Source organism: Macaca thibetana, chromosome X (assembly GCF_024542745.1).
Source record: "Macaca thibetana thibetana isolate TM-01 chromosome X, ASM2454274v1, whole genome shotgun sequence".
Lineage (NCBI taxonomy): Eukaryota > Metazoa > Chordata > Mammalia > Primates > Cercopithecidae > Macaca > Macaca thibetana.
The window spans coordinates 96,790,693-96,803,973 of record NC_065598.1 but is presented as its reverse complement, the minus strand read 5'-3'; the positions used below and the strand labels follow the sequence as shown (position 1 = coordinate 96,803,973).

Here is a 13,281-nt window from a genome sequence, read left to right as displayed (position 1 = left end):
TGTGTCTCCTAGCTGAGATGCTGGGGCCTCCCTGTCTACCCAACCACTAGTGATGTGATGGTCTGCCATTTCAAGATGCTTTCTTTTTATTTTTTTTCTTTTTTTTTCTGAGACTGAGTCTCGCTCTGTTACCCAGGCTGGAGGACAGTAGTGCAATCTTGGCTCACTGCAATCTCCACCTCCCGAGTTCAAGTGATTCTTCTACTGCAGCCTCCTGAGTAGCTGGGATTACAGGCATGTACCACCACACCTGGCTAATTTTGGGATTTTCAGTAGAGACGGGGTTTCACCATGTTGGCCAGGCTGGTCTCAAACTCCTGACCTTAGGTGATCCCCCCGCCTCGGCCTCCCAAAGTGCTGGGATTACAGGTGTGAGCCACCATGCGCAGCTCAAGATGCTTTCTTCTTTTATTCTTTTCCAGTACCATGACCCGTTGTAGCCATCAGCAGTCTCCCTATCAGCTTCTGTTTGGGGAACCCTACATCTTTGAAGAACTTCTGAGCTTGAAGATCCGCATCTCTCCAGATGCCTTTTTCCAGATAAACACTGCTGGTGCAGAGATGCTGTATCGGACTGTGGGGGAGCTGACTGGAGTGAACTCTGACACCATCCTTCTTGACATCTGCTGTGGAACTGGCAAGTGGAAGCCCAGGGCAGAATCTGCATGCTGCTCAGCTCCCAGGGCCCTTGTAGCTTGCAGAGGTGGTCGGGGAGAGTGGTGCAGGCGTAATCTTATTGGTCTAAAACCCTAAAATTGCAGCCAAGTGTGGTTGCTCATGCCTGTTATCCCAACACTTTGTGAGGCAAGGCAGGAGGATTGGTTGAGCCCAGGAGTTAGAGACCAGCCTGGGCAACATAGTGAGACCCCATCTCTACAAAAAAATTAAAAATTAGCTGGGCATAGTGGCATGAGCCTGTAGTCTTAGCTACTCGGGGGGCTGAGACAGGAGGATTGCTTTAGCCCGGGAAGTTGAGGCTGCAGTGAACTGTGTGCCATTGCACTCCAGCCTTGGCTACAGAGTGAGACCCTGTTTAAAACAAACAAACAAACAAACAAAAAAAGACAAAACAAAAAACAAACAAACTACCACACCCAAACCCTAAAATGCTGCCTCCTTCTTCTTCTCTTTTACTTCTTCAGGTGTGATTGGCCTCTCTCTGGCTCAGCATACATCTCAGGTCCTCGGGATTGAATTGGTGGAGCAGGCAGTGGAGGATGCAAGATGGACTGCAGCCTTCAATGGTACACAGTTTACAGTCTGTATAGAAATTAAGGGATGCAGTTGTTTCCGTGCTATGGAAAGAATTGTGTGGGAAAGGACAACTACTGTATCCCTGACCCACAGGGAGGAAGGGAGGGAATTCTGGAGTGGTCAGAATGGTTTTCTGGAATAGATCCTCATAGTTTTCTGGAATAGGTACCAATATCTAACGTTTTTCCTATCCAGAAGAGGAGCCTAAGGAAAGGTACATGTCTAGCTGATAGGAAGAAAAGTTGCAAAACTTTGGACAGAATAGAAGAATCTCCTTGACATTAGACTCATGAGGCCTTATAGCATAATACAATAGGTTTCAAACCTACATTTTCAGCAACAAAACCTTTTCTTCAAACGCAGTCTTCTGTCAAACTGCAATATAGAAAATAGATCATCTTGCTCCCACTACTTCACCTCCAGAATGCTCCTGAGGCATTTGGTGAAAATGTCTGATATAGCAGGAAGAGCACTTGAGCAAAAGTCAAGATTCTCGTCTTGGTATAGGTCCTTCCATGCTATGTGAGTTGTAAAGTTGTAAAATAGCAGGCATGGTGGCTCACACCTGTAATTCCAGCACTTTGGGAGGCTGAGGCGGGTGGATCACAAGGTCAGGGGTTCAAGACCAGCCTGGCCAAGATGGTAAAACCCTGTCTCTACTAAAAATACAAAAATTAGCCGGTCGTGGTGGCAGGCGCCTATAATCCAAGCTACTCGGGAGGGTGAGGCAGAGAATTGCTTGAACCTTGGAGGTGGAGGTTGTAGTGTGCCGAGATCGCGCCACTGCACTCCAGTCTGGGCAACAGAGCGAGACTCCATCGCAAGAGAAAAAAAAAAGTGTAAACACTAGTTGCTCAAGCTGAAAGGCTTACTGAGATACTCTAAGGGAAAGTACTTTGGAAAAAATGAAGCGGGTCTGTCCAAAAGCACTTCTTTCCTTGTTACTTGGAGTGATGCTAGATCCAAAGGGAAGATGGCAGAGCCCTTGGCTCCTGTGCATTTCTGTGAAGCTGAAGCTTTCCCCCACTGCTGGGCTTGAGTTATGTCATGTGGGCCTGTCTTCCATAGGCATCACCAACTCTGAATTTCACACTGGTCCAGCAGAGAAGATTTTGCCAGGGCTACTAAAGTCAAAGGAAGATGGACAGTCAGTTGTTGCTGTGGTGAACCCAGCCCGTGCCGGACTGCGTAAGGATGAACAGCTATTTTGATGTTCCCAGTGTTATCCACCAACTTTGGTTCTTCTTTTCCACACCATGCTATGGGTACTTCCAGTGGGCTGGCTCTGAACCTGTTTCCCCTCTATTTCTAATCAATCCTGAGTTCTGGTCAGTTGGAGGTTTGTGATAACAGAGACCATGGTAGTTAATTATACTAATAGCAAGGTATTTCTTCCTTCAGATTACAAGGTGATTCAAGCCATTCGAAACTGCAGGGCCATCCGCACGCTAGTTTTTGTTTCCTGCAAGCTCCATGGTGAATCCACTAGGAATATCATTGAGTAAGTCTTGACTTCTGTTTAAAATTTTTTGTTCTGATTATCAAAGTCATTCATGCTTATCGTGCACACAGTTGGAAAGTGATTTGAGCTTTCAAGTCATGAGAAGTGTAAAGAAACAGAAACCAAAAAAAAAAAATACCACCTTCAAGACTCAATTACAGGGCTGGGTCAGGAATGAGGCAAGTCAAGTACTTAGTTTGGGTGCAAAATTTAAGAATGTGTCAGCCGGGTGTGGTGGCTCACGCCTGTAATCCTAGCACTTTAGGAGGCCAAGATGGGTGGATTGCCTGAGCTCAGGAGTTCAAGACTAGCCTGGGCAATGCAGTGAAACCCCATGTCTACTATAAAAATACAGAAAATTAGCCAGGCATGGTTTGTGTGCCTGTAATCCCAGCTACTTGGGAGGTTGAGACAGGAGAATCGCTTGAACCCGGGAGTGTTAGGATTACAGGTGTGAGCCACCATGCTCAGCCTTCATGACATTTTCCAATTAGTTATTGCCAATCTGGTGTACAGCTACCTTACTCTATTATTAGTTTTATTCATTTTTTAGTTGGTTCTCACATTGTTGTGGCAGCTGACCATATGATCACCATGTATAAAAATAATTCTGTCCCTCTCCTTCTAATACTCATTTCCTTTTGCTTATTATATTGGATAAGAAAATGTTCCATTGTAGATGTGATAGGGAATATTTTTGTTGTGTTTTTGATTATAATGGGACAATGCTATCTAAACTACAGTCTTGTGTCACATAATAACATTTCAGTCAACAATGGACTGCATATATGATGTTGGTCCCATAAGATTATAATGGAGCTGACCGGGCACGATGGCTCACGCCTGTAATCCCAGCACTTCAGAAGGCTGAGGCGGGAGGGTCACTTGAGGTCAGGAGTTTAAGACCAGCCTGGCCAACATAGTAAAACCCCATCTCTACTAAAATACAAAAATTAGCCGGGTGTGGTGGTCATGCGTGCCTGTAATCCCAGCTATTTGGGAGACTGAGGCAGGAGAATCGCTTGAATCCAGGAGGCGGAGGTTGCAATGAGACAAGATTGTGCCACTGCACTCCAGCCTGGGTGATAGAGCAAGACTCCGTATCAAAAAAAAAAAAAAAAAATTATAATGGAGCTGAAAAATTCCTATGGCCTAGTGACATCATAGCTGTTGTAACGTTTTAGCACATGGGTTACTTACATGTTTGTGGTCATGCTGGTGTAAACAAATTTATTGTGCTGTCAGTAGGTTTGTTTACACCAGCATCACCACTTATAAAATTAAGTACGTGTAGTTATCTGTAGTACATAATACTTGATAATAAATGACTGTGTTACTGGTTTATATACTTACTATACTGTACTTTTATTATTTTAGCAGATAGTCCTTCTACTTATTTTTTTAAAGTTAACTGTAAAACAGCCTCAGGCAGATCCTTCAGGAGGTATTCCAGAAGAAGGCATTGTTATCACAGGAGATAACAGCTCCATGTATGTTATTGCCCCTGAAGACCTTCTAGTGGGACGAGATGTGGAGGTACAAAACAGTGATATTGATGATCCTGTCCCAGGCTAGAGTACAGTGGTGTGATCTCAGCTCACTGCAACCTCTATCTCCTGGGCTTAAGCCATCTTCCCGCCTCAGCCTCCTGAGTAGCTGGCACTACAGGTGTGAGCCACCATGCCCAGCTAGTTTTTGTGTTTTTTGTAGAGACAGCGTTTTGTCATGTGGCCCCAGCTGGTCTCGAACTCCTGAGCTCAAGCAATCCTCTCATCTCAGCCTTCCAAAGTGCTGAGATTTCAGGCATGAGCCAGCATGTCTGGACCTTAGTTTATTTATTTTTTATTTTTTGGTAAAGACAGAGTCTCGCTATGCTGCCCAGGCTGGTATTGAATTCCTGGTTTCAAGTGATCCTCTGGCCTCAGCCCCCAGAGTAGCTAGAAATACAGGCATGTACTACCACACCCAACTAATTTTAAAATCAGTTAAAATTAAAATTTTGTAGAGATGGAGTCTCACAATGCTGTCCAGGTTGACCAGTTTTTCTACTATATTTTTACAGTACTTTTTAATGTTTAGATACATAAATACTTACCACTGTGTTACAGTTGTCTACAGTATTCAGTACAGTAACATGCTGTACAGATTTGTAGCTGAGGAGAAATAGGCTATAGCGTATAGCCTAGATGTGTAGTAGGCTCTGTCATCTAGGTATGTGTAAGTATGCTCTATTATGTTCACACAATGAAGAAATTGCCTAACAATGCAATTTTCAGAATGTACCCCCATTGTTAAGTGATGCATGACTGTATTGAATGTTATCCAGGCAAACAAATACTCTTCTACTTTGCTGGTTTGGATGTAAAGTGGTTACAACCCTTTTTAGAACAGTTTGGTGATTATGTATCTTAAGGCCTTATAAACATACAGGCTTTTCAGCTCCAACCAAATATGTATTGAACCCTTATTCTGTGTCACATACTGGGAACACAGAAATGAATATTAAGCAGTGTTTACTTCATTTCTACCCTTAAAAAGATTATACTTCAGTAAGGAAGATGGTGAAGAAAAACAGTTATATTAAATAAGATAAATGCTGTATAAGAGAAACACAGGGGGCCTGTGGGAACACAGTGGAAGGGCCTCTATTTTAAGCAATTGTATTCCTGTGGGTTCTTCCTTTTATTCCTGGGAACTGATGCTATGTTCTGTTTCTACAGGCTGTGCTGTCCTCCAGACTCTGCTAAGAAGCTCTTAGGCGAGCCCTTTGTCCTACAGCAAGCTGTCCCTGTGGATTTGTTCCCCCACACCCCACACTGTGAGCTGGTGCTCCTCTTCACTCGATAAGCAGCCTCCTAGAAGACTGCAGGCTATTTGTTAAGGCTGAAGTTTCAGAAACTTTCAGGTTTGGCATATTGCTACATTGCAGACCCCGGGAGCATTACAGTGGAAACCAACCTTTGGTTTGTGAATAGGAAGAATGTAGTAGGCCTCTGGTCTGAGGCAGACTTTTTTTTTTTTTTTGAGATGGAGTCTCATTCTTGCCCAGGCTGAGTGTTGTGGCATGATCTTGGCTCACTGCAACCTCCGCCTCTCGGGTTCAAGTGATTCTCGTGCCTCAGCTTCCCCAGTAGCTAGGATTACAGGTGCGTGCCACCATGCCTGGCTAATTTTTGTATTTTTAGTAGAGACGGGGTTTTACCATGTTGGCCAGGCTGGTCCCAAACTCCTGACCTCAAGTGATCCACCCGCCTTGGCCTCCCAAAGTACTGGGATTATAAGCGTGAGCCACCGCACCCTCTCAAGGCAGACTTAACCTTAGTTTTCAGATTCCCTTTCAATCATGCCCGTTTGCTTGGGTTTGACCACCCCCCACTCCTGGTTCTTTACTGTTTCTTCCTATTGATGTCAGCCTTGGTTTTAGTTTATAGTCTTGTCTCCTCCATTTGATTCTGCTTATGGTGTGGACAAATGACCTTTTTTTAGCAGCTGGTAATAATTTTACATTGACTGGAGCCTGTGCATTTGCTCAGAGATGCTACAATTTTTAGATATTTCTAAGACTTCTGGATTCATGAGGTAGTTAAGGATTAAAACCAGACACAGTCGAGGTTTTTTAAATGAGAGTAAGCCATGAAGTGAATACCGGGTGACTGATCATTAGATGAGATTAATTCTTTCGGGTTTTCTTGGTTTTAAGGCATCTCGAATGCCCCTTGAAAATGTAGTTATCACTGGTGGTGGGCACCTGTAATCCCAGCTATTTGGGAGGCTGAGGCAGGATAATTGCTTGAACCTGGGAGGTGGGGGTTGCAGTGAGCCGAAATCACGCCACTGCACTCCAGCCTGGGTGACAGAGCAAGACACCATCTCAAAAAAAAGAAAAGAAAATATAGTTGTCCCTAGGAGCAATAGCACCAATTAACTCTCACCAATGGAGGAAGAATTGGTTATTGGAGAGACCCTAAGGGAAAGGAGATTTTCAAAGAGACTGAATACCTATAACTGTGCTGTGTAGTGTGGAGGCAAAAGCTCCAAAATCTAATATAGCATAATAAACTGGATATTGAAAACTGACTATATTTAACATTCTCTAGTCCATGATTTCATCAACTCTGGAATTGTTCTTAGGTACTTGCCCAACAATTTAGATTATGTTTTGATAATCTAAAGGCCTAAGGATGTGTAACTTAGTAAGCGTTGTCTGATTCACAAAGTGATATCTGGTTAACTGGTATTTTTAATTCTTCTCAATCAAACATTCTAGAGAAGCCTCCTTCTTAGAAAAATATGGCTGTTAAACCTACTATATAATGTTTTCTGTTCTTTTTTTAGATGGTGGGTCAGGTATAGCCAGAAGAGGAGACACAGGAGAGGCTCAGGAAAACAAAGTCTATTATGCTCACAGGTCCTAGAGACAGGAGACATATTATGCCACATAGGGCTACATGGGAAATACACCAGAGTAGGCAGGAGGCAGAAGACAGAAGAGGGGAAGGTTTAGGCCACTGCTGTTACTTGAGTTTCCTTGGGAAAGGCAATGCAGGGCAGAGTGAACAGTTTAGGATTGGCTACTTTGAATAAGGTATAGGGGTGCTCCCTAGTTGTCTGGTACCTGGCCATGGGGTGATTAGGACACTGGAATGTTGTCTCTTGGGGTGTCCGTGCCAGATAGAGGCAATATAGCTCTGAATTGGTTAGTTTGTATATCAAAGAACTCTTCCAGCTGAACCCTTGCTATCTCTAAGAATTATCTAGCCCAAGGAGGAGCAGCCAGAAAGATTTATTTTATTTTTATTTTTTGAGATGGAGCCTCACTCTGTCACACAGGATGGAGTGCAGTGGCGTGATCTCAGCTCACTGCAACCTCCGCCTCCCAGTTCAAGCGATTCCCCTGCCTCAGCCTCCTGAGTAGCTGGGATTACAGGTGCCCGCCGCCATGCCCAGCTAATTTTTGTATTTTTAGTAGAGACGGGGTTTCACCATGTTGGTCAGACTGGTCTCGAACTCTTGACCTCAGGTGATCCACCTGCCTCGGCCTCCCAAAGTGTTGGTTTATGGTAGTCGCATAAATTTTTTCATTTCCTTATTTTTTAATTTTATGCAATGAGTTATATTATTTTTATAACTGAAATTTTCAAAAAAGCATTTTTTCCCATTTGTTCCCTATATCAGCAAATGGCAATACCATCTCTATCAATCACTTAAGCCAGAAAACAGAGTTCCTTTTCATTCCTGTATCCAACTACCTATAAGGTAACTTCCTCTTGGGTATCTTCTAGATTCTTCAAACTCAATAATCTAAATTAGTCGAATGCTTTCCATCTTTCCCCTAAACATGTTCTTCCTCCTCTATTCTCAGTCTTTATGAATATAACAATGTACTCAGTCACCCAAGCCAGAGCCTGGGAATGACTTCTGAGTCCTTCTCCTGTACTATTGGACCCATCCAATTTTTCACAAAGTCGCCATCCCTGCAGGCTTCCATCATCTCTCTCCAGATTATTGCTGCAATAGTCATCTTCCCAACTGTTGCTGCTTGTATTCACTCTTGCCCCAGTTCATTCTAGCACCATGGCACACACCTGAAATACCAGCTACTGTGGAGGCTGAGGCTGGAGGATTTCTTGAACCCAGGAGTTCAAGACCAGCCTGGACAATATAGCAAGATCCTATCTCTTAAGAAAAAATGCAAATCTCATGTTTCTCCATTACTTAAAATCTGTCATTGGCTTCCTGTTGCTTTTATTTTATTTAGTTAGTTATTTTGAGACAGGGTCTCAGTCTGTCACCCAGGCTAGAGTGCAGTGGTGCAATCTCAGCTCACTGCAACCTCCGCCTCCTGGGTTCAAGCGATTCTCGTGCCTCAGCCTCCCAAGTAGCTGGGATAACAGATGCGTGCCATCATGCCTGGCTCTTTTTTTTTTTTTTTTTTTTTTTTTGTATTTTTAGTAGAGACAGGGTTTCACCTTGTTGACCAGGCTGGTCTCGAACTGCTGACCTCAAATGATCCACCCGCCTCGGCCTCCCAAAATGCTGGGATTACAGGCGTGAGCCACTGCACCCAGCCAACTTCCTATTGCTTTTAAAATAAAGTCCAACATTATTGATGAAGCTCAAAGGCCACTTCATAATCCGAAGAACTCCATTTCTCTAGATATATTGGATTCCTTTCCCTGAAAAGTAGAAAGTTCTTTCATTCTGGTCCTTTTCACATTCTGTTTCCTCAGCTTGGAGTATTCTTTTCCCTAACTCTTCTGACTTAACTCTACTCACCTTTCTGTTTTTAACTTAAATATTCCTCCCTGAAGGAATATTTAATGAATAAATATAGGATTGGCTATGGAAAATCAACTTCCTCATAATTTTGTTACTTGTTTATGGTTATACCCTCAGAGATATTGCGGGTTTGGTTCCAGATTGCCACAACATAGTGAATATCTCAATAAAGCAAGTAACATGAATTTTATGGTTTCTCAGTGCATATAAACATTGCTTATACTATAGTCTATTAAGTGTACAATATCATTACATCTAAAAAACCAGTGTATGTACCTCAATTAAAATGTACTTTATTGCTTTAAAAATGCTAAAAATCATCTGAGTCTTCAGTGAGTCATATTTTTTGTTGTTGTTGTTAAGACAGGGTCTTGCTTTGTTACCCAGGCTGTAGTGCAGTAGCACTATCATGGCTCACTGCCACCTTGAACTCCTGGGCTCAAGGGATCCTCCTATCTCAGCCTCCCAAGTAGCTGGGACTACACGTGTTTGCCACCATGCCTGGCTATTTTTAAATTTTTCTATAGTGATGAGATCTCACCATCTTGCTCCGGCTGGTCTGAAACTCTTGGGCTCAAGCAATCCTCCCAGCCTGGCCTCCCAAAGTGCTGGGATTACAGGCATGAGCCACCGCGCCCGGCCAACTCTTCATCTTTAGATGAAGATACCTCATCTATCTGTATAAGGTATACAGATACGTGTATACCTTATACATCTATCTTCTAAGCATAAGGACATTTTTCTACATAACCATAATATTATGAGTTCAACTAAGAAAATTAGCAGTACCTCACTAATCTTCACTAATGTCATCTAATGTAGTCCAGTGCTTCTTGAGGTGTGATCTGGAGACTGCCTGATGTTTCACAGGGAGATAAGGAGTTTATACCAAAGTATATATCATAGTACCACATTCTTTTTCTTTTTTCTTTTTTTTGAGATGGAGTCTTACTCTGTCACCCAGGCTGGAGTGCAGCAGCACGATCTCAGCTCACTGCAACCTCCACCTCCTGGGTTCAAGTCGTTTCTCCTGCCTCAGCCTCCTGAGAAGGTGGGATTACAGGTGCGTGCTATCACACCGGGCTGATTTTTGTATTTTTAGTAGAGATGGGGTTTCACCATGTTGGCCAGGCTGGTCTTGAACTCCTGACCTCAGGTGATCCACCCACCTCGGCCTCCTAAAGTGCTGGGATTACAGGCGTGAGCCACTGCACCTGGCCTGCATTCTTTTTCTTTTTCTTTCCTTTTCCTTTTCCTTTCCTTTTCCTTTTTCCTTTTTCCCCTTTCCTTCCCTTCCCTTCCCTTCCCTTCCCTTCCCTTCCCTTCCCTCCCCTCCCCTCCCCTCCCCTCCCCTCCCCTCCCCTTTCCTTTCCTTTCCTCTTTTTCTTTTTCTTTTTCTTTTTCTTTTTCTTTTTTTCTTTTCTTTCTTTTTTTATTTTGAGTGAGAGTCTTGCTCTGTCACCCAGGCTGGAGTGCAGTGGTGCAATCTTGGTTCACTGCAACCTCTGCCTCCTGGGCTCAAGAAATTCTTATGCCTCAGCCTCCCATGTAGCTGGGATTATAGGCATGCGCCATCATGCCTGGCTAATTTTTTTTTGTATTTTTAGTAGAGATGGGGTTTCACCATGTTGGCCAGGCTGGTCTTAAACTACTGACCTAAAGTTATCTGCCTGTCTCAGCCTCCCAAAGTGCCAGAGTATCACATTCTTTATCAAAAAAGTCTTTAAAAAAAAAAAAAAAAAAGGCACCTGAATTAAACAGTGTATTGACTTAGCGACATTGTTCATTTACATCTGTGGTCTGGCAAGGTACAACTGCTTTACATTCAATTGCCCCAACTGTCCCCAAAATGTTTTTTATCGCCAATTCACATGTTACATTTGGTAGTTGTGTCTGTGTCTCTTTAGTATCTTTCTTTTTTTTGGGAGATGGTCTTGCTCTGTCATAGCCCAGGCTGGAGTGCAGTGGCACAATCTCAGCTCACTGCAACCTCTACCTCCTGAGTTCAAGTGATTCTCCTGCCTCAGCCTTCCGAGTAGCTGGGATTACAGGTATGTGCCACCACACCCGGCTAATTTTTGTATTTTTAGTAGAGATGGGGTTTCACCATGTTGGCTAGGCTGGTCTTGAACTCGTGACCTCAAGTGATGCACCTACCTCGGCCTCCCAGAGTACTGGGATTACAGGCATGAACCTCCATGTCTGACCTCTTTAGTCTCTCTCAATGTAGAATGATCTCACTTTTTTTTTTTTTTTTACCCAAGGCACTGACTTTTTAGAGACCAGGTCTGTTCCACATTATGGATTTGTCTGATTTTAAGGTGACCAACTGTCCTGGTTTGTCTAGGACTCTCCTAGGTCGAACACTGATCTTACATCCTGAGAAACTCCTCAGTCCTGGGTAAACCAGGATGTTTTGTTTACTTGTGTTCATGTTTAACTTTTTCTTGACCTAAATTTCTTGTAAACTTGAAGTTAGGTCTAGTGGCTTGATTAGACTCACATTAAAACATTTTTGATGGCCGGGCATGGTGGCTCACGTCTGTAATCCCAGCACTTTGGGAGGCTGAGGCAGGTGGATCACCTGAGATCAGGAGTTTGAGATCAGCCTGACCAACATGGAGAAACTCCATCTCTACTAAAAATACAAAATTAGCTGGGCGTGGTAGCACATGCCTGTAATCCCAGCTATTCGGGAGGCTGAGGCAGGAGAATCACTTGAACCCGGGAGGCGGAGGTTGTGCCATTGCACTGTAGCCTGGGCAACAAGAGCGAAACTCTGTCTCAAAAAAACAAAGAAACAAAAACACATTTTTGACAAGAATACTTAAGTGATCTGTGGGCAGTGGCTCAGGTGGAGGCAGGAGGATCACTTAGGCCCAGGAGTTCAAGACCATCCTCAGCCTTGGTAACATAGAGAACCAAATCTTGAGAACCAAAATATGTTTTTTTCTGTGTGAAAGGGTTTTATATCAGTTTTTAAAGTTTTTCTTTTCTTTTTTTTTTTTTTCAGAAACAGTGTCATGAAGGAAAGTTTTAAAATCTTTTTCTCCAACCTAGGCAATATGGCAAAACCCTATCTCCACAAAAAACAAAAAAAAATTAGCCAGGCACAGTGGTGCACACATGTAGTTCCAGCTACTTTTGGAGGTTGAGGCAGGAGGATTGCTTGAGCCTGGGAGGTGGAGGCTGCAGTGAGCCATGGTTTTACCACTGTATTCCAGCCTGCATGACAGAGCAAGACCCTGTCTCAAAAAAATCCAAAATTTAACAGCTAGCTGGACGTGCTGGTGCATGTCTGTAGCCCCAGGTATTTAGGAGGCTGAGGTGGGAGGATTGCTTGAGCCCAGGAGGTTGAGGCTGCAGTGAACCATGATGGTGCCACTGCACTCCAGCCTGGGTGACACAGCAAGATCCTGTCTCAAAAAAAAAAAAAAAAAAAAAAAAAAAAAAAAAAAAAGCCCAAAAACTTAAAGTGTTGGTATGTACATCATGTTGCATCCCATTAGGAGGTACATTATTTCAGTTGTTCACTTGTAGTAAGGGTGATGGTTAAGTTGATGGCTCTCAGAACTCTCCATGTAATTTTCTTCTTTGTAATTAATAAGAAATCTGTGGGAGTTGGCCAGGTGCAGTGGCTCACGCCTGTAATCCCAGCACTCTGGGAGGCTGAGGCAGGTGGATCACCTGATGTCAGAAGTTCAAGACCAGCCTGGCCAACATGGTGAAACCTCATCTCTACTAAAAATACAAAAATTAGCTGGGTGTGGTGGTGCACGCCTGTAATCCCAGCTACTCGGGAGGCTGATGCAGGAGAATCGCTTGAACCCAGGAGGCGGCAGTTGCAGTGAGCTGAGATTGTGCTATTGCACTCCAGCCTGGGCAATAAAAGCGAAACTCCATTTCAAAAAAAAAAAGCTGTTGGATGTCACTCTAATGCCATGTGACTATCCTGTTTCCCAACAACCTCTTCCCTAAAAATTTTAGCATCCATTGATTATTGTTTCCTGACTCAGTCATTTAATATTTTTTAATTTTTTAATTTATTTTGGTCAGATGTGGTAGCTCACACCTGTGTAATCCCAGCACTTTGGGAGGCTGAAGCAGGAGGATTTCTTGAGTATAGGAGTTTGAGAACAGCCCGGGGAACATGGTGAGACCAGGTCTCTATCAAAAAAAAAAAAGAAAACTTGGCATGGTGGCATACACTTGTATTTTTAGCTACGTGGGGGTCTGAGGTAGGAGAT

General features: G+C 43.4%; 1 protein-coding gene across 4 annotated transcripts in view; it reads left to right on the top strand.

The window, feature by feature from the left end:
* The window catches only part of TRMT2B (tRNA methyltransferase 2 homolog B), a 40,869-nt gene extending 34,035 nt beyond the window's left edge, over nucleotides 1-6,834 (top strand). For all 4 annotated transcript variants that reach the window (XM_050775964.1, XM_050775963.1, XM_050775962.1 and 1 more), the window contains 5 exons: nucleotides 423-637; nucleotides 1,143-1,244; nucleotides 2,323-2,442; nucleotides 2,656-2,755; nucleotides 5,476-6,834. In XM_050775964.1, the coding sequence (XP_050631921.1) occupies nucleotides 423-637; nucleotides 1,143-1,244; nucleotides 2,323-2,442; nucleotides 2,656-2,755; nucleotides 5,476-5,602 (664 nt within the window). In that variant the 3' untranslated portion in view covers nucleotides 5,603-6,834. The remainder of the gene's footprint in view (nucleotides 1-422; nucleotides 638-1,142; nucleotides 1,245-2,322; nucleotides 2,443-2,655; nucleotides 2,756-5,475) is intronic.
* Nucleotides 6,835-13,281: the final 6,447 nt, after the last annotated feature.